Below are 23952 nucleotides of genomic sequence, written 5' to 3' on the forward strand. Positions count from 1 at the left end.
TGGCCGGCAAGTGGTTTCCTCCCTCCCTAATCTCCAAGGTGAGTGAGAAGAAAGGAGCAGGGGACAATCAAGAAGGCACTAAAAAGGGAGGCAAAGATAGCATTTGATTCTGAAACTCCTTGTAGACTCACACACAGCATTTGCACACAGATGGATGCCAATAGCAGGAGGCCTGGGTAAAACCCCCAGCTGGAGGCCCCCTGCCCAGATGGGTAGAAGTCACCATCACACACACACTGTGTGTGGGTGGTGGTGCTGCTGTGGCAATGAAGCAACAGCTCTTCACCAGGCAGAATTTCAGAATCTGATTGCCGGAGGGGTCCTCAGCATTTTTCTGGTCTCACCTCCTGCCCTTCCTCGCGGGCCCTGGTACAACCAGGTCAGGCGTCTCCAGAGATAGTTTGACCTCTAGTTGATTGGTGGGAATTCTTCCTTCTTTAACCTGAGCTCTGCTCATCCCCTGGTCTGGCCACCAAGGCTCACCGAACACCCTGACTCTTTGTATGGCATCTGGGAGTCCTCCTAGGGATGTGGGCAAAGGAGAGACACCCACATGTGGGACTCGGGGCCACACACACTGGGCAGAGAGAACATTGGAGCTCTTAGAACTCTGCTTCTCAGCCCTTGCTGCACAGGAGCTTTCTTTAGAGAGCCTTAAAAATTCCAAGGCCCGGGCTGTACCCCAGAAGAATTAAATCGAAATTTCTGGGGGTGGCACCCAGATATCAGAATTTTAAAAATATTTCCTAGGTGATTCCAATAGGCAGTCAAGTTGAGAAGCAATAATTTATTGGACAAAGGATTTCTGCAAAGAGAGGGAACCTGGACTCCAGCTGGATGGAAAGCAGCAGGAAAGCAATCATATCAAAAGGCTTCGTGAAAAGAAGAATGGTAGCTGCCAGGGACTGGGGGGAGGGGGAATGGGGAATGATTGTTTAATGGGTACAGAGTCTCAGTTTGAGAAAATTGAAAGAAAAAGGCTCTGAAGATGGATGGTGGTAATAGTTGCACAACAATGTGAATGTACTTAATGCCATTCAACTGTACACTTAAAAATGGTTAAAGAATATGAGACAGAGTCATAGATTTAGAAATATATTTCATCCAATCTAAAGATAAGATATTGAATTAGGCAACAGAAAGACAAACAAGTGGGTCTTAGAGCAAATTAATCCTGAAACATCGCTGGAAGCAAAAAATGACAACACTGAAGCTGTCCTACTTCAGGTACATCCGGCACACGGTGAGAAGTCAGGGTTCTTTAGAAAAGACAATAATGCTGGGAAAAAGACAAGGCAGCAGGAAAAGAGGAAGAAAATATGAGATGGATGGGCTTCGTAACAGAAATCACAGGCATGAGTCTATAGGAGCTGAGCAGGGCTGTTGGGGACAGGATGCTGTGGACATCACTCATTCATAGGGTCGCCAGGAGTCAGAGCTGACTCAGCAGCACATAACACACATATAAAGACATAAAGATATGCTTTGGGGAAGGGATCTGGACAAGCTGCTTTTAAATGTACTCTAGAAAAAATTTAAATCTAAGACTATCCAGTAATCTTTAGTAAAAGGGTTATGAGAGAGAATAGAGCTATCAGATATTAAAGCATATTATGCAGCTATAATAATTTTTTAAATGCGATTGGTTTATCAATAAATGAGATAGAGAACCAGTAGAGTAGGAAACTAAATGAGATAGCCAACTGGTGGAATAGAAAACCCACAAAAGCATATGTGAAGGTAGTTTATCATAAACATTGAATTTCATATCATAACAAAAAGAATTTTTCAGCAGCGCCAGGACCACACTTGTGTAGCCATTTGGGGGATTAAAAAGAAAGTCCTCAAGCATCTGGAGCCCAGGGGAGGAGGGAGGAGAGGCAGCTGAGAAGCATTGCCCAGGGAGGCCAGGGAAGCCAAAGTTATCCATGGGGGATCCTGGGAGTGGGGTGAATCCAAGGAGGGGTGACGTCTGGCTGATGTGAATTACAAGTGAGGACCAACTGTGAATTACAATTGGACTAGGGGCCTTTTCCAAAGGCCCAAGAGGGAAATGGCTGAGACTGGGACTGGGAAAGAAAGGAAGGAAGGAAGGTCTAGCTAGAAAGGACAGTGGAGCCCGAGGTCCCAATGGTAAGAGGGAGAGCCAGCCGGCCAGCCACAGAGCTTGGTTCCAGGTGCTATTGTGAGGGAGCCTGAAGCGTCCCCTTGTCCTCACATGCGGTAAAGGAGTCCGAATGGCTGACTGGGGGGGTGTGGGCCTGAGGAGAATCCCAGGGAGGGCTGGAAGGAGTAAGAGCCACAGGAGATTATGGGCCCAAGGAGACCCCTTTCCCTTCCTTTTTTGAAGAATGGTGGGCTGTGGCAGAGATGGGCTCTGGACATCCGTGGGGCTCATAATGTCCCCCTCACAACTTAGTCTCCTTGGGAACTTCTTCTCAGGGCCACTGGGGCCAGGACAAAGCAGGAGAGGGGGCCCATGAGGCAGGACCCTGAGAGCAGATGCCCTGAGGGCTGATCTGGGCGTCCCATCTTGGATGGAGTCCAGGGAAGATCTCTGGAACAGGTGGTTTCTGGAATGTCCATGCTCACAGGCAGCCAGTTCACAGTGGCCAACTGGGAGCAGCTGCTCAGCCTGTCCCCCTGCCAGGCACAGCCTGTTCTGTCCCCTCCATTTCCTGGGTCCACAAAGGCCTTTCTGTTTGGGGGGCAGGGGTGAGCGTTCAGCCATGGAGAAATGGGAGAACTGAGCCCCACCCAGGTGAAGGCAACAAGTATCTCCTTCTTTGGGGGAGGAGGAGCCATGCTTTCCACACCCACCTACCCTAAGGGTTCAGGTCCAGGCAGCCCCTCCGCCCCCACGAAAGCTGTCATTCTAGGGAGGCCAGTAGAGAGGGCAAAGTGGAAACCCCCTCCAAAAGATAAGGGAAGGTGGGGTGAGAGGAACTTCCACCTTGGAATGGAGCTAGCCACTTCACCATTAAGCAACGCCCCAAAAGTAGTAAAATTTGAGAGCACCTCTTATACAGCTGACACTTTGCTAAATCCTTAACTTATCTTTTTGAAGGCAGGAGGACACAATGGTCAAGAGCTCAAATATAATCAGAACTGGTTGCTACAGGCATTGTGTGGCCTTGGGCAAGTTTCTCAACCTCTCTAAACTGAAGAAGTTTCTTCATCTCATGCCCTCGACCCCAAACCTCACAGCAATTCCCCTGGGGCCACCTTGACTTCCTGGACCTGGCAGGGAGGAGCCAAGAGGATGGGGAGGTGTTATATTTTTCAGGCCAGGTAACACAATCCCAGACAGAAGCCCCCTGACGAGGGACAGGCCATAGAGAGCTCAGGATCCTGGACTGGCCTAAGTCCCCACCAGCTTGAACAAAGGAGGAGAGGAGGCCCCTGAATTAGAAGCAGAGCTGGGATAGCTCACAAGTGTCTAGACTGCTGTTCTTCTGGTCTAGTACACCCTCCACATAGGCCCTCAGGGGCCTGTGTATTTTTCTGACACAGGCTCCAAGAGACCAGTCTTTCCCCCTTGGCTCTACCACCAGAATATCAAGAATACAGTGGTGCCTCGGTTTTCGAATGTGATCCATTCCGGAAGACCATTCGAGTTCGGAAACGTTCGAAAACCGAGGGATCCACAGCGGACAGCCAGGCCTCAGGATCTTGTCCTCAGCGGAAGCCGTGTGGCATGATCCACTTCCGAGGCGTGTTGGAAAACCGAAGCATTTCCTTCTGGGTTTACAGGGTTCCAAAACCGAAATGTTCGTCAAGGCAGACGTTCGAAAACCGAGGTACCACTGTAACTAAGTCCATAGAGACAAAAAACAGATTGGTGGTTGCCTGGGTTGGACAAAGGTAGGAATGGGGAGTAATTGCTTAATAGGTACTGGTTTCCTTTTGGAGTGATATTGTTGGAACTAGATAGAGGTGGCAGTTGCACACATTGTCAATGTATTAAATGTCACAAAGCCCGGCCAGTGTGGGCCAGTGGTTGAGCATCGACCTATGATCCAGGAGATCATGGTTCGATTCCTGGTCAGGGCACATGTGGGCTTGATCCCCAGTGGGGGGAGTGCAGGAGGCAGTGGATCAATGACTCTCTAATCATTGATGTTTCTGTCTCTCCCTCTCCCTTCCTCTCTATGAAATCAATAAAAATATATTTTTTAAAAAAGGAAAAAAAAAGCCACGGAACTGTTTGCTTTAAAATGCTTAATTTCATGTTAGGTGAATTTCACCTCAATTAAAAATAAGGGTACCGGCCCTGGCTGGGTAACAGTAACCCAGTTAGTTAGAGCGTCCTCCTGATACACCAAGGTTGGGGGTTCGATCTCAGTCAGGGCACATAAAAGAATCAACTAATGAATGTATAAATAAGTGGAACAACAAATCGATGTTTCTCTCTCTCTCTCTCATCAATAAATTAAAAAAAAAAAAAAAGTGTACCTGTGGCTAAGAGATTAAAGAAACAAGAAGAGTGGACAAGTGCCAAGGGGGGGAGGGAAGGTGAAGGAGGGGGTAAGGTATGAGGCAAGGAGGACTTGGCAGTCTTCATTCAGCCTCTGAGCTGTTTGCTTCCTCTCAGACTTTAGACTGGAAGCTCCTGGGGGTGGGGGCAGGGACCTCATCTTTTTAGCTGTTCTTAATTTTCAGAGCAATGCGTCATCATGGGTATATGGATCTTTTAAAACCTCTGGCACCAGTGGAATGAAATTGAACATGTTAAGCAATAGGAAGATTACCCACTGCCAACACCAGGGAAGTGAGGATGTCACTGGGCTGAGTATGTGTGCCACCTTTGGGCAGCAGGGGGCTGCCTGAGAATTCCCAGGGCAGAGAGGGCCTGCCAATCACCCCTTACAGGCCCCAGTGCCCCTTGCGGGCAGCACCCACTGGAGTCTGGGGGGGGAAGGGATTGGGGGAGCACCATAGCTCCTTTGTCAGACCCAGGAAGGAGAATGGGGCATCTACAGGAAGCAGGGGGGTGAGGAGTTACCTCCGGAATCTATCCCCCTACTTCCCTCCCCTCCGCTTGCACAGCTCCTGCACATGCTCAATGTGCCCACAAATTGGGTTGGCTGGGGGAGGGCATTGACTGGCACCCCCACTTAAAGGGACAGTGCGATCCTTGCCTGCACCCAATAGGGGTAATGGGACCTGGCCACCCTCTTTCCTCATACTGAATTACTTCACCTCAGAACCCCCTTCCCCACTTCCTGGCAGCTTTTTCCTGCCTCTCAGCTCCTTGATTCACCCCCACTACCTCTCCTCATTCCCTGACCCTATTGCAGGCAGGGTGGGAACATAGGAGTTCCTACCTGAGGTAGGGGGGTCTTGGATGGCGAAGAAAAGAGGATCCCAGGCCAGGGTTCACAGTGGGTGGTAAGAAGCTTCTGCAATCACTCCTGTGAAATATCTGCCTCTCTGGGCCTCCCTCCCCTAGCCCAAGTGACTAAGAAGGTCCTGGAAAGCAAACGAACACGAGAAAAGTAAGGGACTGGGCATTTGCTCTGGAAAGGCCTGGGAAAGAGAAGGGAGTGTGTCCAAGCCCATCTTCCCAGCTGAGGGGGCTATGTGTGTTGGAGACAGGGTGCTGTAAATTGGAGCTTACATCACTGTGGTGGGCGGGGAGAAGCTCAGGCTCAGGACCAGTGCAGAGGGAAAGGGGGGAGGCAAAATGAACCTGCGCCTGGCTACCACCTGTAGCTGAACTGCCTCTCCCCAGTACTGAGACTGAAGACTTCCCAGCTCCACTGGGGTGTAGGGGGCACTGAGGTCAGGGAACGAGTTGGGGAAAGGGGGTGACACTGACTTCTTCACTGATCCCTTTCAGCCCCTCCTGACACTTTCCCAGCTCACACCTTTTCTCCTTTGTTTTCTTCTTGCCTCACTCTGTCCCCCACCACCTTGGGAATATTAACCCACCTAGGTACGACCCTGACCAAGAGCCCTTCAGCCATTGTGGGGCGCGGGGGGGAGGGGGGGAGAAGGGGTCTGTGTCTGTGTATGTTTGTATGTGTTGAGGGTGGAGAGGGCCAGCTGGCAGCTTTCCTGTCTCCAGGCTCCTCAGCTTCTGGGCCAAGAAGGGCTGAACTTCTCAGCTGTCCCCTCCCCTGTGTGAAGTTCTTGCCTACTCAGGGACAGCTGGCCCAAGCCACCTCTTGACACCCCCCCACACCTACCCCCTAGCACCCACACCCATCCCCCCACACTTCAGCAGCCCTCTGGAATCTTCTCTTCTCTCCTAGTTACTAAAACACACACACACACACACACACACACACACACACACACACACACACAAAACATACACCCCTCCAGGTAAACAGCCTTTGTCCTGGCCCATGGCCTTCCCCCTCCCCTCCCTGGAGCTCCATGCTGGGGAATGCAGAAGTAGGGAGGCTGCCCAGCCTGCTCCCAGGAGCCTGTGGGTCCCTGGCTAGCACCCCACAGGGGAAGGCAGGCGTCAGGTCAGCATTCCTAGAGTTCTAAAAGCCACTCCCTCTCTTAAGCCTTGGGTTTCCCTTCTGCAAAGTGGGGACAATCATTTCTCTAGCCCTTCTTGACAGAGCTAGTAAATGGAAGGGCCTAAAACCCCTGGCCAGGGTTCCAGGGGCAGACCCCACAGAGATGGGAGATTTGTTCTCTCAAAGCCCATCCCTTCCTAGAATCCGTTCTCGCCTTGCTTCATTGTAGAAGTGCTGGTGAGGCCTGGGTGTGGCAGAGCAGAAATGAAAGTTGTTCTGGCAACATACAGGGTTCACCAACATTTCCATCCAGCAGGGGTGTGCGAGCTCTTTTCAGAGCCCAATACTGCTGGCATGCTGGTGGTACTGCATCACCGTGGCTGACTCAGCTCTCTATTATGTGCAGATAGGTGAGGGGCTCACCTCAGACGGAATTAACCATACAGGTGATTAGGCTAAGAGGAGCAGGATACACAGGGCACCAGGCAAGCTAAGCCACCAACTCTACTAAGGATCGATTTACTGCCCCCCTCTGCCTCTTGAGCTGATTTTCCACCCGGAGAAAACTTCCCGAGCGCTTACTTGCAAGTGCCCTTCCCCTGGCTGGGAGATGTTGGGGATGGGGGGTTATCAAGGACAAAGAGATACAAGGAACCCAGACCTCATCGAGCCCAGCCCTCTAAACTGTGGGGAAGACAGGGAGAACACAGGGAGGCTGGGAACAAACCCTGAAGGAACCCCTGGACTTGACCTTCTCCAAAAGTCCCAGCCCTCTCTCCTCTGGGGAAGCTGCCAGCTCCTCCCAGAGATCTGACATCTTAAGTCAGATCCTGTCTGAGCCCAGAGGCTCTTAACTGAGCCCCTTCCACCTCTACACCCCCTCTATAAAACCTTCAGAGCAGTCTGACTGCCCCCAACACACAGAGCAGAATCCAGGCATCCTGGAGATCTTGATAGGTTCCCAATGCAGAGGTCTGCTGTCCTTTTGGGGTTGGGGCAAGGGGGCACTAGGACCCCAAGTCCCAAACCTCTCTGGGATGAATATGCTTATTAGAATCTTGAGCCCTAGTGAAATCAGTCCCAAACAACTTGCATTTAATTTCACCAAAATCATTTATTTTCTCTGTGAAAAATGAGATGACATCAAAGAACAAATTGTAGAAATGACAAGGTGGAAGTCAAGCTGTTCTCAGCGGTGCTGAGAGTGGTTTTCATCTGCCACCTTCCACCCTGAGACTCAGCTGGCCTAAATATGTATGAAATGGAACTGTCTCCTTGGGTTAACCTGGTTGAGGGGCACCCCTAGGTGCCCGGCTCGCCACTGACAAGACTGCCCTCTCGGTTCCACATCTCATTCTCCTGCCTAAGCCGCTGGTTCTCTGTCCGGAGCCTCTCTACCTCCGCAGCCAGCTCCTCGACCTGGTAGCAAGACTGCTGGCTGGTGCACCCCTGCAGCTGCTGCAGCCTCCTGGTCTCTTCCTCAGCCAGCGACAGCCTCCGCTCCAGATCCAGGTAATCTTGCACCAACTCCTGCTTGCTGCGGCCCTGCAGGCTTTCGGTGTGGTAGCGCTCATAGGTCTCTGAGAAATCCCTCTGCTGGAACTCACCAGGAGCTTGGCCCTGCCCACCACTGTCCCCTGCCTCGCTCTCCTCACTGGAGCCTGGGTGGGAGGTCCCATGGGGCACATCCAGGTCAGGTTCCTCGGGGTTTCGATCATTCATCAGGAACTGGGTGGTGTTGTAGGGCGCCACAGCTTGGCCCTTGGCAAACATCTCCTCTCGGACCCGGGAGGCCCTCTGGCTCTGTCTCTCATCCCGCTGTTGCTTTTCATCCCAGCTCAGCTCTAGGTAGGGCCGCCAGTGCCGCTTGCGCTTTGAAGGCCGCCTGCGGTGCTTCTTCCGGCCCAGCACTGACTCCACAGAGTAGGCCCTGGGGCTCTGGGGCCCGGGACCCCTACTATTCCAGCCCAGGCCACCGCCAGCCCCGGAAGGATCTTCCTCCTCTGAGTGGCTCTCCACCCGGGGTGTCAGGGGCAGGGAACCACCAGAGTCATGAGGTTCAGGCGGTGTTTCTGGGCTCTCAGAAGAGCCAGAGGTCTGAAGAGAGAACAAAGGAAGGATGGGTCAAAGCCAGTCTGTTCCTGGTGGTGGAATCCTTCCCTCTACCCCCTCCCCACCCCCACCTAATGCTGACCTTCCCACACCCAGCTAACTTGGTCCCTCTCTAGCTCTCACTCTTCTGCAACCATTTGTTTATGGCTTACCTATCTACAGTCTGTCCGCCAACAGGCCCCAAGCAAACTCAGAACTGTGTATTTCACTCTGTAATTTCAGTGCCCCCCACCATCAGAAACACCCATGCTTCACTTAATGTTCTGCTGCCATTGTCTTGAACTTCTTAATTTTTAAAAATTCTTACCCAAGAATATGCTTATCGATTTTAGAAAGGGGAAGGGAGAGAGGAACATCTATGTGAGAAAGAACATTGATTGGCTGCCTTTTGTATGTGCCCCAGCCCAGGATTGAAATTGCAAATTAGGTATGTGCCCTGACCAGGAATTGAACCCACAACTTTTCAGTATACAGGATGACATTCCAACCAACCGAGCCACAATGGCCAGGGCCTTCTTAATAATTTTTGAATAAAGAGCCCTTTGCACTGAGCTGCACAAATTATGTAGCTGATCCTGCTTCCAGCTATTTGGATAGCTGACTCTTTTTCATCCTTTATTTAGGGCTTTGTTCCAATGTCACCTCTTCAGAGAAGTCCTCCCTGATCACCCTAACTAAAGTAGCCCTCCTAGAGGATGGAAGCAGAAGTTGGAGCGATGTGCTTTGAAGATGGGTCATAAGCCCAGGAATCCAGGTGTCCTTTGGAGTGGGAAAAGGCAAGGGAACAAGAATTCTGAAAGAGCCCAGCCGGGCGTGGCTCAGCGGTTAAGCATCGACCTAGGATCCAGGCGATCAGGGTTCAATTCCTGGTCAGGGCACATGCCCGGGTTGCAGGCTGCAGCCGATCAATGACTCTCATCATTGATGTTTCTAGCTCTCTCTCTCCCTCTCCTTTCCTCTCTCTGAAATCATTGAAGATGTATTTAAAAAAAAAAAAAAGAATTCTGAAAGAGGGGCAGGAACAGGTCTGGGTGCCATCTATCACAGTGGTCTTTTATAAAAGCTGTATCATTTTATCACTATTCTGCTTATTTCCCTCCAATGACTTAAAATAAAATCCATGTGCAACAGGCCTTCCATTCTCTGGCCACTAATCACCTCCAACTCTGCTCCCACTGGCTCCCCATAAAAAAAATAAAATTAAAAAAAAATAAAGTAGCCCTCCCATCTCCCTTCCCATTGACTCCCTATCATGTGTCATAGTTAACACCCTATATCGCATTTAGCACATTACCATTTACCACCTGACTTCCTCCTATAAGAATGTGTCTTGTCTGTTCAGTTCACCACTGCGTCCCTATGCACGGCCCAAGGTAAGTACTTAATAAATATATGTTAAATGGCATAAAGCTCATAAGGGAGGAGTACCCAAGAGATACTGGAACATAAGATTCTCCTTTCTGTCATTCCAGGGTGAATGAGCTGGAGTGCATTTATTCCAGGCATAAGTTGGTATCATTCATCTACATGAGGAGCAGGACAGAGGTCCTAACTAGGAGAGGAAAGGTCAACCTCTAATCTGTAGCTGAGAGAATTCTAGAACTTATCTAAGAGGTGCAAAGGATTCTGTCAAGAGAGTGTGTGTTCAGGGCATCTGGTTATCTCTGTCATGGTGAGGGAAGGAGTACTGAGTAGAGAATGGAGAATGAGTTGCTCTAAGTTTGTGGTTTGGAGAATTCTAATAATAACTACTACCACTGATATGTTGCTTTACAATTTACAACATGGTTGAGACATCTGAGCATGGGTCCATACAAGCATAGGATATGTATATTGGGGGATATATGCAGCCCTGTAAGAGCTGGAGGAGTGTTACATGCATTTTGGAGACCCTGAAGAGAACTTCAGGGAAAAGGAGATATGTTGGAGTATGTGTGCGCATGCATGCGTTGTATTGGTTACTTCACCTGAAGGGAGATCAATTAAGAGTGATGGGCCTTTTCTCCATCAGTGTCTTAGGTCAAATGACACAGAGCTCTGCCCCACCTGGGAAGAGGCAGGCTGCCGGGAACTCTGAGGAGGGGTGGCTTGTTTTTGTGTGCACAGTAATTCACCTGCTCCCAACCCTCAGCAAATGCTCACTAATCATCTTTCCCCTAACCCAAGCCAGCCCTGCCTCTAAGCCCCACATGCTGCCTCCCTCCTAAAAGTTTCTCTCTCTACCACCATTACTACTGCAGGTAAGCTGTGTGACCTGGGTAAGTCATTTGCCCTCTCTGAACCTTCTAGCTCTGGCATGCCAGGAAATCCAAATTAAATAAATCCAGAAAACACTGGAAGTGGCTAGGTAGGGTGAGTCTGAGGAGCTGAGTTCCCTCCTCAGATATAGGGAGCTGTGGACTAGGCAAAAATAGGCAAGGTGGGGGCAATAAGAGAGAGCATGGTCTGGGAAGGTTTGGGTTCCTGTTGCCAGATCAGAAGGTGACATTCTAAGGGTTTCATACGATCTGTCTCTCCATCTCTCCTGGGTGATATCCCACCCACCACTCCATCCCAAATAATGAACCAATTGCTCAAATTCTTTTCCCTGCTTCTGAGTTGGTTCTTAGGCTGGACAAAATGTAAGGCAGGGTTCTGTTGTTAGAAGGCCCCAAGTTTAAACCCTGGATCTGTTGCTTGCTGGCTGTATGACTCTAGAAAAGGTATTTCAGTTTTTAGAACCTTAGCTTCTGTGAAATGGAAATAAGAAGTCCTACCTTGAAGGGCTACTAGGATGTCATTAGATAGCACAGATTTAGCATCTGGCATATTAACCAGTGCATAGTAGGGACTCATTTAAAAATAGTGGTTTCCCAAATCTGCCAACACACCTGCGACACGAAACCAGGATCCCAGATGGCAGAATCCATGTTCACAGCACTCGGGGTTGGGAGGGTGAGGCTTACCTTCGCCTCCTCCATGGCTGCTGATCACTCTGTATTATAGTCCGTCTGGTTCAGAGTGGCCACCTTCTTCTGTTCCAAATCTCTCGGCAGATGCCTTTAACTAGTGACACCTGCTTTAAATAACAACAGAAACCTAAGTGCTGACGGAGAATTCTCAGGGAGACTGGCTGCCCAGGAATTTTTTACCAAGGCAGCAGCAGCCATTTTGTAGCACCAGATCTCACACCCTCATTTTCAAATGAGGGCCCTGAAGGCTGCCTCCACATCCTGTTTTTCACACCTCCAGCCAGCAAGGAGCCAAATGGGGATTAAGAAACTATCTTCCCAGTCCTGCTTCTCAGGCTCCAGGGCCAGGCTTACATCCTATACTGTTCTCCTGTAAGTCCCTGAGGCCCAGGCTGGCAACTAGGAAGGTAGGACTAAGCTTTGTTCCCCCAACAACCAAGTGGGAAAGAAGACTCCCTGGGGAGACCAATATACATACAGCAATGACCTGGAGAGACTCAACAGTGCATTGGGTCAGGGGGTCCTTTCCAGAGGCATCAATCTTAACTGCAGCCCCCCCCCCCCCCAACTCCTCCTCAGGTTGGGCTCCAGAAGTCAATGCCTCAAGAAACATGTCTGGGGCCTGGGCTGAGCCTGGGACTGAGGCCTTTTCACCCACAGGACATGGCCTGCCTGCCTCCCTCCTTTCCCTCAGGGCGGAAAACAGAGGAAGGGGGAAGTCTTCACATTACTTGCAGCTGGGAGGGAAACCTAAGGATGGATTCCTTGGACGAGAGGAAATGGTCGGGAAAAGAGGTATTGCAAAGGCGGAACTGACCTATTTGTTGTCAAGGGCTATGCACACGACTGTATCTGTGTGTCTTTTTGTGCAATCGCCTGTCTCTGCAATTCCCAAGGCTTCAGCCCTACGTCTGGCTGCAGTTGCAACAGCTCACTCTGGTCAAGCCGCTCGGGCACCAAGGTTGGGGGGAGGGAACAGCCCTTACAGCGCGGTGCCTGCTGGGGACTAGAGTCTTCTAGCCTGGGAAGGCCGCCCAAGATCCTGTCACGTCAACAGCTACCCCGAGCGCTCCAAGACCCATCTACCCTGCGCGGGAGTCGGCCCGCGCTCACCTCTGCCTCCTTTGATTGGTCAGCTCGTCTGCCAATATTTTCGCTTTTGTCAACGTTTGCCGTGCGGAAGCACAACCGGATCCGCCTTCCAAGCTCAATTAAAGAGTTCATTGATGGCGTTAATCTTTACTAGGCGGAAAGTAGGTCCGGCTGGGAGGGGAGGGGCTGTGGCCGCGGAGGGATCCGAGGCCTTAGAGGAAGGCGACGAGAAGGAGCGGTGGCCGCCGCCGCCATTTTGGGCTGGGAGGAGGCAGCGGAGGGACTCGCTGCACAGTGAGAGCACCCCCTGGGGGGTGGTCCGGGCATGGGGAGAGGCCGGGCCGAGTGGGCTGCCTGAAGTGGCGACGCCGGGAGACGGCGGGAAGTGGGATCGGGGGTCTGCGGGGTGAAGGCTGGAATCTTCCCGGCCGGGCCTAGTCCTCAAACCGTCCCGGCAGCCTCGCAGCCTCGCCTCTTACAGAGGGCGGGGTTCTTGGGTAATTACCGCGTGTTTCCCGAGACCCCAAATTGGGGAGAGATCGGGTGAAACGACTATCTTCTGCTGTCCTTCCATGCGGCCGAGCTCTGCCACGTTCTTTCCCCAGCCCCATTCGGCCTGGGTATGGCGGCGAGGCCCAGAGTAGCGCGACCCCCGCCCCCTACTTCGACGGGCGAGGTGGCGAAGACGCCAGATTCCAAAGACTGGCGCCGCAGGGGAGGTTGGAGGTCGCAGCCCTGGTTGCGCGTCCCTCTGGCGTAGCAGTCAGCTGGAGGCTCCAAAGTCAGAGATCCCGGTGCACCCACCGTTCCCCACCCCCATACACCAAGGCCATCCGCGGCCCGGGCTCCGAAACAGCCTTCTTCCTAGTGTTACAACCCAACCCTTGATTCCCCCCTGACCCGCTAGGCAGGGGCATGTAGAAACCTTCACAAGCCCAATGCTTGGAAATCTGAACGCTCTCCTCAAGGTTTATCCTAACCAGCGCCCTTTCTCCGAACGACCTGACCTCGCACGTCGCCAGCCACTTTGGGAAACTCCAAATGTGTGTTTTTCCACTTCTCTTGAAAGTTTACACCAAAGGGGTATGGGGTTTTGCCCTTTACAGGGTTAGGACACAAAATAATTTAGAGTCGTCAGGGCTATGGGAATAAAAGGGGAGTGGCCCATTTCGGATGCTTCGGGAACATCTGTTTGCATTTTGAAATCTGAGCCATAACTTCTACCAAAACTTTTGGAGAAATGTCTGCCCTCCTAGAGGGAAAAAACGAACGAATTCCAGTGTAATCTTTATAAGACTACAAATTCATTCCAGCTTAAAGAACTTTTATCCCACAAACTAAATTGGGGAGTATTTTGCCACTGGTACATTGTTACTAGGGAACCTCTCTTTTGAAATTCCAAGTAATTGAAAATCTCTTCTATAGATTCTAGATGCTACCAAAATAGAAATTGCAGTTTCGAGTTACTTCACCTATATGGAATTTTAGAGGTAGGGGAGACCTGTTCTGAAAAAAAATAAATTCTCAGCCTTGCGTTACAGCTATAGTAGCTTCTTAAAGATTGAAGTTTGATGTGAAGTTCTTTTTTTGAATTGCAGATTAAACCGTCTTGTTTCCCACTGCCAGGAATCTAAATGCAGGGAGATTTATAGCTCAGGGATATCTTAATAATTCTTTTGCTAAATGTCAGTTAAAATTATGCCTAGGTAGATTCTGAAGTAGTGGAGTGACTGGGCAGTAAACTTTCTCTTTGAGGGTTCCTTGTGATAAATCTCATTGCCAATTACAGATGGTCAAATCATTTCTAAGCCTTTGGCCTTAATAGCAAGAACCTTGAAAAGTTATTCAGAACTGAATCCCTGCTCCTCCTATATATAAAGTAAATGTTAAAAAGTTGTGAGAGTGTCAGTTCCACAGCTTTATTCTCCCCTACCCCCCAGGTATTCTCAGAGAAAGTCTTAGAACTGGATTGCAAAGATATGATCACCATTGATTCCAGTTCTTAATTGAAAATTTTAGCCACTTAATCCTAAATGAAGCTTCAGTATATTCAATTCATACTGTAGGTCGACTTTTGGCTTATGTCATGTTCATTTCACACTGTTCTTCAGATCAAGAGAAGATTTGAGTTAGGAAAAGCTGACACTTGGTAGGAGTTAAGTTAAATAGTCATAGGAGCTGAAAGGAGCTCTGAAGATTATTTTTGTGGTTCTTCTGTCAAGAATTTAATGGAGGAGCATCCCAGACTCTTGTGATTCATCCTCCATTTTGAAGTAATCTAGTCAAACCTTTGGATGTTACTAAGTAGAGAATACCAGGTGCAGAAATTTGTTACTAATTTATAAAAATGAAAGCTTATCCTCTTTAAGGTTGACCTCTAAGCTTTTCCATTCCTCGATAAGAAAAGTTGGAAATAGAACCAGTTTGGTTATCTACTGAACAAACACAGGACTGGAAATAAGGAACTCCAAGTTCTATTTCTGTGCGTACTGCCATGACTTGGTTGGCTTGACAAGAAGCCAAATCCTAAAGATTAGGCCAAACTATTTTGTTGCTGAGCCTATTGTTCATCTGATGTTGAACCAAAACTTCGACTTCCTTCTCAGCTTTCTCCTTTCAGATGAGTTGCTTTGTAGTTTATGACAAATTCTACAGTAGACTATCTTGTATATGCTTCCATAGTTTCCTTTTTTTAATTTATTTTTTATTGAGTTTATTAGGTATGTCTCAGTTTCCTAATTTGAAAATGGAATCAATGCTACCTTTCTCATAAATACTTTGAGTAACTATTCTTCCGAAGCCATCTAAACATTTATTGGCTATAACTTCGTTATTTGGGAACATTAGAACTATGCTTCCAAGGTTATTTGTAGTAGTTGGAAGGCCTGCCTTAACTGAAATGCGCCCATGGCAGTACAGAGGGTGCCCATCCAAATAGGCTGAACGAGGGTCAGTTTCTCAGGGTACCAAGCAGTTACCACGAAGTAATGGACATTTTACATTTGCCTGATGCCAACTCTTGGGAACTGGTGGCTATGTGTGAGCAGGATTCATTGATTCTTTGCAGCAGTCCTCTTCAGGCTGAAGATGCTTGCTATTTGATTTCCACAGTTAATCGATTTTTTATTCTTTGTGTTTAGATCTCACCATCCTCTTTTGTCTTTCTAAGCTGTTCAAATGTTTGCTGTTTTGTTAAGTACACTTTTAGTGATAACTAGAGCAGAAGGTAGAACTAACTGCTTAGACATTCCCTTCCAACCTCCAGTTTGGCCTTCTGCCTTTGCCTGAAAGTTGTACTGGAGTTATCCAGATACACAGAATTACATGTTAAGAGCAGTCTTTAGAACTTCAAATTAACCTCCCATGTCTCTATGGAGGTTAGGACCAAGTTCTGCTGAGTAGTTTACAAGAGCAGGAATGCTACCATTTTCTCAAATTCTTTTGCACGAAGCACTCTAAAGCTCCCACGTTTTCCTTCAGGAATATTCTTTTTGCTCACCACAGACCCAGGGCTTTTTAACACTTCACACAAAGCCAGTGAGTGTGTTAAATAGAATATGACTTCAGACGAGTTTTTACAATTCCTTTCTGAATGTTTGCTCTTCTTAAAAAAAAAAAATGTATAAGCCAATGTAGCTGCTCTTGGTGCTATATTAAAAGATCACACTATTTCAAAAGACCGACAGTTTCCTGTAGCATCTCAGCCATTTGAAAGAATTTTGATAATTGAACTGCCTCGAAAAGAAAGTTTATTCAGGAGGATTTGTAAGAGCTATAGCATTGATCTGTCTAGACCCAGCCTTTGTTTTTTTCAACAAGAGATGGAATGAGATGATAAGCTTTCCAATATCCAAAGACAACTGGCAAAAATTGGCCAAAGTTTGACCGTTTGCCTCCTAGACCACAGATTTTGTCCCATTTGCAAAGTGTGACTATTAACGCATTTGTCAGCAGGCGGCTGTGTTCAGGGCCTGAATTTGACATTTTTTTCCCCCTTAAACATGTTTTTATTGATTTCAGGGAGAGGGGGAGAGAGAGAGAAACATCGGTGATGAGAAAGTATCATCGATCAGCCCAGTTGGCATGGCTCAGAGGTTGAGCATTGACCTATGATCCAGGAGATCAGTTTGATTTGCGGTCAGGGCACATGCCCAGGTTTCGGGCTTGATCCCGGGTAGGGGGTGTGCAGGCAGCTGGTCAATGACTCTCATCGTTAATGTTTCTCTCCCTTCCTGTCTCTGAAATCAATAAAGATAAATTGGGGGGGGGGGAATCATCGATCAGCTGCCTCCTGTACACCTCCTACTGGGGATCAGGCCTGCAACCTTGGGCATGTACCCTGACCAGGAATGGAACCATGACCTCCTGGTTCATGGGTCAATGCTCAACTACTGAGCACACCAGCTGGGCAGACATTTTCTTTTAAAAATTAGTTTTCATCCTAGCATCAATGATTTATACTTTATGTGAGAAAGAATAGTAAAGTGGAACTTTATTCCAATGATCTTGTCAAATGTGACAATTTTTTACAAAAATCAAAACATACATATGAAAGTTTACCTAGTTAGGTGCAAGTACTGTCTTTACCCTAGCCAACTTTTCCATCACCCTGTTGTGAATATTTGTTGCCAGCTGTTCTGGGTGTAAGTGGCTAGGGGGACACCTGTATTATATTACCTAATGTTTGACTAAATATAGCCAGTTCTTGATCTTCTGAAGGTAAACTATTGGGCTGTGGATTTTTATTTTTTTTATTTCTTGGATTCACTCTTTGGTTTCTCTAACTTTTGAAGTCATTAGGATAAAATATATTTATTTACATTTCCCCAAGCAAAAGATTTTTGTATTTATATAAAATTTATATTTTTATAAATTTGAAAATTAAAAATACCTATCAAGTTGTGGGTTCAATCCTGGTCAGGGCATGTACCTGAGGCAACTGATTGATGTTTTTCTCTCTCCTCTCTCTTCCTCCCTCCCTTCCTCTCTCAAAAAGTCCTCAGATGAGGATTTTAAAAAAATCCTGATCAAGTGGGCAACTGCTGTATGCATGCATAGCACATCTTCATACTAATTTAATCCTTTTAATAGTTATGTAAAGTAGCCATAGCCCCATGTTGCTGATGAAAGAGGCTCAGAGTTTGAGAGCGAGGTCCCGGATTGCACTGCTAGTATATGTTAAAGGTATGACTGGGACCCTAGTTGACTCCTAGCCTGGTCTAATTTTTTTTTTTTTTTTTAAACATATCTTTATTGATTTCAGAGAGAGGAAAGGAGAGGGAGAGAGAAACATCAATGATGAGAGAGTCATTGATCGGCTGCAGCCCGCAACCCGGGCATGTGCCCTGACTGGGAACCGAACCCTGATCGCCTGGATCCTAGGTCTACGCTTTTAACCATTGAGCCACACCCGGCCGGGCGCCTGGTCTAATTTTTACCATGTTTCCTCTCTTTAGAGATACCTAGTTTGTTTTTCAGAACTAAACCAATCTGGAACTCCCTGGCTTTTTCTCTTCAGACTGAAATCTAAAGGGATCTATTTCTTGAGAGCCTCTTTTATGTTATAGGCTAGTCTAAGAAAAGTGTTCCTTACTCAAAGGAGAATTAAGCTGTCCAGCCAGCTGTCTCAAAGTTTGGGAAGCACTGGCTGGATACCAAGGCCCCAGGATCAGAAAGGGAACAAACTGAAATTGCTAATGTGTAAGCATGGTCTTTTGTGCAGCTCAGTTGAAATGTTTGGCAGGAGGACTTTAGTGAGAGACTAGAGTGGACTTGAGGATCATTTGTCATCACAACCCCCATTACTATAGGTAATTCAAGAGTCTTTTGCCCTGAGAGCAATATGCTAGTCAAGTGTTTCAATATTGAAAGTGTTGATAGAAACTCTTATTTCACACAAACCTCATCAAAGAATATAAATGCAATAAATATAGTAAAATGTCAGTGCTGCCCTAGCCGGGGTGGCTCAGTGGTTAGAGCATCAGCCAGAGGACTGAAGGGTTCTGAGTTTGATTCTGGCCAAGGGCACATACCCAAGCCTTGGTCAGGGTGTGTGCAGGAGGCAACCAGTGGATGTGTTTCTATCACATCAATGTTTTTCTCCCCCTTCTACTCTTTCTGAAAAGCAATGGAAAAATATCAAGTGAGGATTAAAAAATAATAAAAAATAAACAAACTGCCAGTGCCTTTGAAAGCAGAATTCAGGAAGTCATATACATCAAAGTAAATTAAATAATGAGAGTTACTTAAAACTATTTGTATATTTTTTAAAACTGGACTGCCTTTGTCTCCTAAGAGTAAAATGTACCATTTTTTCTGATGTAAATATTTTTATAAAGTCTATCCAAAACTAATAGTAGGGGAAACAAGATTCTTATACATAAACCCATCTTAAGAAGAGGTTCTGAAATTAGAGGTTATCACTGCTGCATCCTAGTGCAATCAAAATGAGGCTTCTGCTCTGTACTATAAAGCCAGAGGGCAGTGTTGCTGTCCTTCCACCAAGCAGCCGGGTTTCTGGGACTGCTGCATGATGTCATAGAAGAAGAAATATTAAAAACACGAAGAAAACTATTTCAAATTAGACATTTAATGTAAATTTTAGGCCAAAGGAAAAACTGATCATACATTGTCTCCCATGGTCCATCTACCAGAATAGGGCAAGGGAACAGCTCAGTCCAGCTGAGGGCCCTGAGTCAGTCTTGACCTGCATAATTTCCTTTGATTCATTGATTTGTATATGCTCCTTATACATCATAAGTTCCCACCCCCTCCACTATTTCATTTACCTACAAAAGGAAGCGTCATAGTAGGAGGCTTTTTTCCCTTTCCTGCAGGGGTTTTTAAACCAAGTTTGACAACCTTGTGAGTCTCTTGAACCCTTTCCCTGGAAAAATGTACATGTAACACAAGTCTGCATATAAATTTATGGGGTTTGTGGGCCCCAAGGCCCCCTATGGTTTCTAAGGCCCCAAGTTAAAGAACTCCTGTGCTAGTGATCTGAGTAGTACAATTGCCCTAAGGAAACAGGACAGGTGTAGATGGGCTGACAGGAGGGAACAATCATAATTTCTTACTATTTTAATTTGGGTGCAGAAATTCCCAGGGCCTCCCTGCATTTTCAAGAGCAGAGCTATTCAAGAATTGCTGCTACCAGCGCAGTTTAGGAAACTGAGAATAGCAGCTATACAGGGAATATGTGCAGGGTTCCCGCTTGGACCCCAAGGAGTTAGTTCTTTAACCAGAAGCTTTATACTTGACTTGCAGTAAGGGGGCATTTCTAATTTTAGTCAGCCCTCATGGAAAGGTGGATAGCTCCTATTCCTTTTTGGTGTTGGGAGCACTTACGTATTGGACAATTAGGGTAAGTTCTTAGAATGCCCTAAACAGTCGTTTCCTCCGTAAGTCCAATATCCCCTACCTCTAACATTTTAACATAAAGAGCTGCCCCGAAAGGTTATCCAACCATTGCTTGCGCTAAGCAGTAGGTTTACCAAGAGCCTCTTCCAGGCATCCAGGAACTCCTTCCAGCCTCAAAGGGGAAGGGGTGGGGGAGATGGAGATTACTAAAAACCTACTTGTAGGAATGAAATGAGGCTGTCAGTTGTCTAACAAACTGCCAAATTAGATTTATATTTTTGTTTAATAGACTTATAAATGGCTACTGAGAAGCAGAATTAAGTTTTAAGCTTCTGAGTGTAGCTACTTTATACTCCCCAAACATCCAACACTGGCTTATTTCTCCAACATCAGGAAAGAAAACCAAGGCACTAGAAAGCAAGCACACTTAAATTTGAAGCTATTTAAATCTTTATATTTTGTCAACTATATATTGTAGCACACTAAGATTAATTCAAGGGAAAAGTCGGCAAATTGAAAATTCTCCCATTAAAGATTTTTTTCAAACTAATAAATTTAATGATTTCTTTACTCCCCCAGAATGTAATCGCATAGATCAGTACTATTTTTTAATTGGCTCTAGAAATCACACTTAAACTATGTTACATTTACAAATATTAAATTTATTATAACTAGAATGAATTTAATGGTTCTCAGATTTGGCCACCTTATAGATCCTTTTAAGGAGAGGATTTTTAACAGAAAAATGCATTGTAACTTGGTCAAATGACTTACACTTAAGAAAAAAAAAAAAACTTCTAAAAGGAAAAGTAATGCATCCCTCAGTTTCACATAATTAAAGAACAGGAGAAAGCACGCAAGCTACAACATAGCTAAATTTACCAAACCAACCAAAGCCGGGGGGATTTTCTTTTCTGATTATGTGTCATAAAAAGGTCCACTGTCTTATATACACATGTATATAATGTTACATTCCATCACTGTAAAAAGTCCCCTTTGCCCCCTCCCCCCCAAAGTTTCAGTCTAGTCTCCAAACTTGGACAGCGGTGCTCGCTCCTGCTGCCGGTGCAGTTCGTTCTCCGTCAGCAGCTGGAGGTTCTCGGCGCGCAGCCGGTCTAGCTCCAGCTCCAACTCCCGCACACGCGCGTCCTCGCCGCCACCCAAGCGCTTACTTTCCAGCCGCAGCCGGTTATTCTCGTCCTCCATGCGGGAGAGGCACTTCTCCAGCTCCAAGTACTCCTTGATAAGCTCCTGCTTGCTCATGTTCTGCAGGCTTTCCGCGTGGTACCGCTCGTAAGTCTCCGAGAAGTCCCGCTGCAGAAACTCGCTGCCGTCTCCTCCCATCCCGTCGCTGCCCCCATCCTCCTCGCCAGCCTCTTCCATAAACTCTTCATCGCTGGTGTCAGATTTGGCTGCAGCCCGCTTGGGGTAGAAGCCGGTTTTGAGATCCGGCTCCTCCTGGTCGTGATCATCCATGAGGAACTGCGTGGTGTTATAGGGCGCGACTGGTTGGCCCTTGGCGAACATCTCGGCTCGAATCCTCGAAGCTCGCAGGCTCTGTTTCTCGTCGAACTTTCTCTTCTCCTCCCAGGTCAGCTTGTAGTACGGTTTCCAATGCCGCTTCTTCTTGGAGGGGCGTCTCCTATGTTTTTTCTTGCCCAGCTGTCTCTGCTGCTGTTTCCACGACTCCTCACCTCCAGTGGCAGGAGCCCCCAACTTGCTGGCTTCGGAGTCGTGGCATGGCTGGGTGAGCGATTCATTTTCGGGCCTCGGCTCCCCTCCCGCCGCCTGTGGCGATGCTCCGCCAGCGGACAAATCGTCTCCATTCTGGCCCTTCTCGTCTGCTTCCAGGCAGCTAGGTTCTGGACAGACCTGGGTCTGCAAAGGAGGCGGCTGGGGTTCCAGGCTCCCTTCCCCCTCCTGCCCTGGACGGCCACCCGACTGGGGGGACGCTCTCGATTGCCACCTACTGTCCTCCTCCGGCACCGGCTCCTCCGCGCCTGGGGGGCGATCGGGGTTCCGCTCTTCATGGACAGCATCAGCACCTGTACAGTTGCTAGTTTGAGGTTGGTGCTGATATTCCGACACGAGTGGCTCGGCCATGGCTAAAAGAGTCCTCTTCTCAAAGTTTGAAGAATTTTGGCTGTTAAGTCCTTGAGAAAAAAGGTTTTTCTTTTCTTGAAAAAAAAAATGTCCAACAGAATCCACTTCGGCAGTTCCTGCTGAGACGCCTTTAGCTTGTCCTGTCAGCAAACTCTAATTGCAACTTGGGGGAGCTCAAGTCAGTAAAGGGTTAAGCGCCACAGCGCGACCAGCTAGCAGGTCCAAAGGGGTGCAGCAGCAGAAACAGTGCGTAATGTGCGGAGGGGGTCGGCCTCAAGCCTCCCCGCAGAGCGCCCCCACAATGGAGGAATTGGTGGGCTAGGAGATGAGGTTAAGTCCAATGGGTTAAACCCAGCCCCGAAGGGGTTAAAAGTACCCGATGACGCTGCCTCCGAGGGGCCGGACCCACAAAGGGTTAAGTCCCCAGCCGCAGAGCCCACAAGGGGTTAAGGTCCCAGAGCCGCCACCTCCCACTTCCACGAGTGTCGCTCCAACCCGCGCTCCCAGTTCCTTAGGCCGGGCCGGAGCCTTATCCGAGGACAGACAAACTCATCTCCCCTTTGGCTCGATGCTCTGCTCAGCTCAGTTCTCCTCCGCCTCCTCCTCTTTTCCTCCCTCCCTCCTCCCCCTTCCGACAGCTCCTCTTCCGCCTCCTCCCCCAGCTTCCTCCCCCAGCTTCCCCTCCCAGCTTCCCCTCCCAACCTGCCTCTCCACCTGCCAACTTCCAACTGCTCCCTCCCAGCTCTCTGCCCGCTTTTATATAGAAGCTTGGCCACCCCGCCCATGCGCATGCGTAGCGGGGTCCCCATTGCTGGAGGCTGGGACTCGTAGTTCCCATCTTTCGGGCCCGCCGTCTTCACGCGCCTTGCGACGTAGCCAACCCCAGAACGCGTAGGGGGCGTTTTCCAGGCCACCTCCCTCCATCGCTTAGCCCTCGCTGGAAAAACGTGAGTGACCATTGGTCAACAGTCACACGTATCTCGGAGGAAGGCAAACCAATGCAGAAAAGGTGGGGCGGGCTCTGGACCATACCATTCTGCCTGAGGAATACGAGAAGATTCGAAGGTCTATGAGGGCCCACACAGAATATTTTAATGAAAAGGTGCGTCTTAAAGCATGTTATCGTATTCTGTCCTCAGCGGAATGGTTCTAAAGGTCATAAATATTTGTTAACTGTAGCAAAAAATGGTTTATTCCTAAAAAGTAGTTCCTAAGGTGTAAAAGAAAATTAAATCTTATAAAGAGAGCTGTTGGCCCACGGCTGGTAACTTTCGATTGTTAAGATTACAGAAATGGTTTCAAAGCGTGTCGGTAGTGCCTGAGACTGACGTTTGCGGATGGATATTGTGACACATTTTGTAAAAAAAATGAAAAGCGCATGAAGAAGTAAACAAATGAAAAATAAAAAGTGCCGTCTTAAAGGGACAGTGTGACTGCGTTAGCACAGCAACCTCGGACTAGGCCTCACAGGATGAGAAGGCAGGTTCGAGTCCCGAGTGACGTCTACCCTCGGACTGGCTTCCAGACCTGTGGGCGAAAGTGACCGAGCCCCAGCCCCAGTGTAGCCTTTCAGGGCTACCGCTGCCCCAGGGACCAGTGCAGAATGGTGGGCCGAGACAGCCTCTCTCCTCAGCCGGGATCTGGGAAGCGCTGGGCGGGCGCCAAGGACTCCTTGGAAACCCGGGGCAAAGAGGCCTCCCCGGGGCCTCAGCTTCTGTAGAAGAAAATGGCCTCTTAGGGCTGACTTGGTCTGTTCACTTAAAAGCCCACCAGGAGCATTTCTTGAGATGGACTGGGGAGTCCACGCCAGCAGATGAGCCTCGTTGTTGGGGAGGGGTCGAATTAATAATGAGTTTAAA

General features: G+C 48.2%; 2 protein-coding genes across 5 annotated transcripts; both read right to left on the reverse strand.

The window, feature by feature from the left end:
- Nucleotides 1-7522: 7522 nt before the first annotated feature.
- Nucleotides 7523-12734, reverse strand: HEXIM2 (HEXIM P-TEFb complex subunit 2). 4 transcript variants are annotated; one of them, XM_016202061.2, is made up of 3 exons: nt 12653-12734; nt 11459-11643; nt 7523-8573 (listed from the first exon to the last, which is right to left on the reverse strand). In XM_016202061.2, the coding sequence occupies exons 2-3, from the start codon at nt 11546-11548 to the stop codon at nt 7779-7781; spliced, it is 885 nt and encodes a 294-aa protein (XP_016057547.1). In that variant the 5' UTR covers nt 11549-11643; nt 12653-12734; the 3' UTR covers nt 7523-7778. The 4 variants fall into 4 exon arrangements, with proteins under 4 accessions (XP_016057547.1, XP_016057545.1, XP_016057546.1 ...); XM_016202059.2 differs by lacking the exon at nt 12653-12734 and adding an exon at nt 12357-12645; XM_016202060.2 differs by lacking the exon at nt 12653-12734 and adding an exon at nt 12357-12645 and having other exon boundaries at nt 11459-11646.
- A 7897-nt stretch (nt 12735-20631) lies between these two features.
- On the reverse strand, nt 20632-22718 carry HEXIM1 (HEXIM P-TEFb complex subunit 1). The gene has a single exon (XM_016202058.2). It carries the CDS (start codon nt 22091-22093, stop codon nt 21014-21016), a length of 1080 nt encoding a protein of 359 aa, XP_016057544.2. The 5' UTR covers nt 22094-22718; the 3' UTR covers nt 20632-21013.
- Nucleotides 22719-23952: the final 1234 nt, after the last annotated feature.

The sequence above is a fragment of the Miniopterus natalensis genome, chromosome 17 (assembly GCF_054644295.1).
Source record: "Miniopterus natalensis isolate mMinNat1 chromosome 17, mMinNat1.hap1, whole genome shotgun sequence".
In the NCBI taxonomy this organism is placed as follows: Eukaryota; Metazoa; Chordata; class Mammalia; order Chiroptera; family Miniopteridae; genus Miniopterus; species Miniopterus natalensis.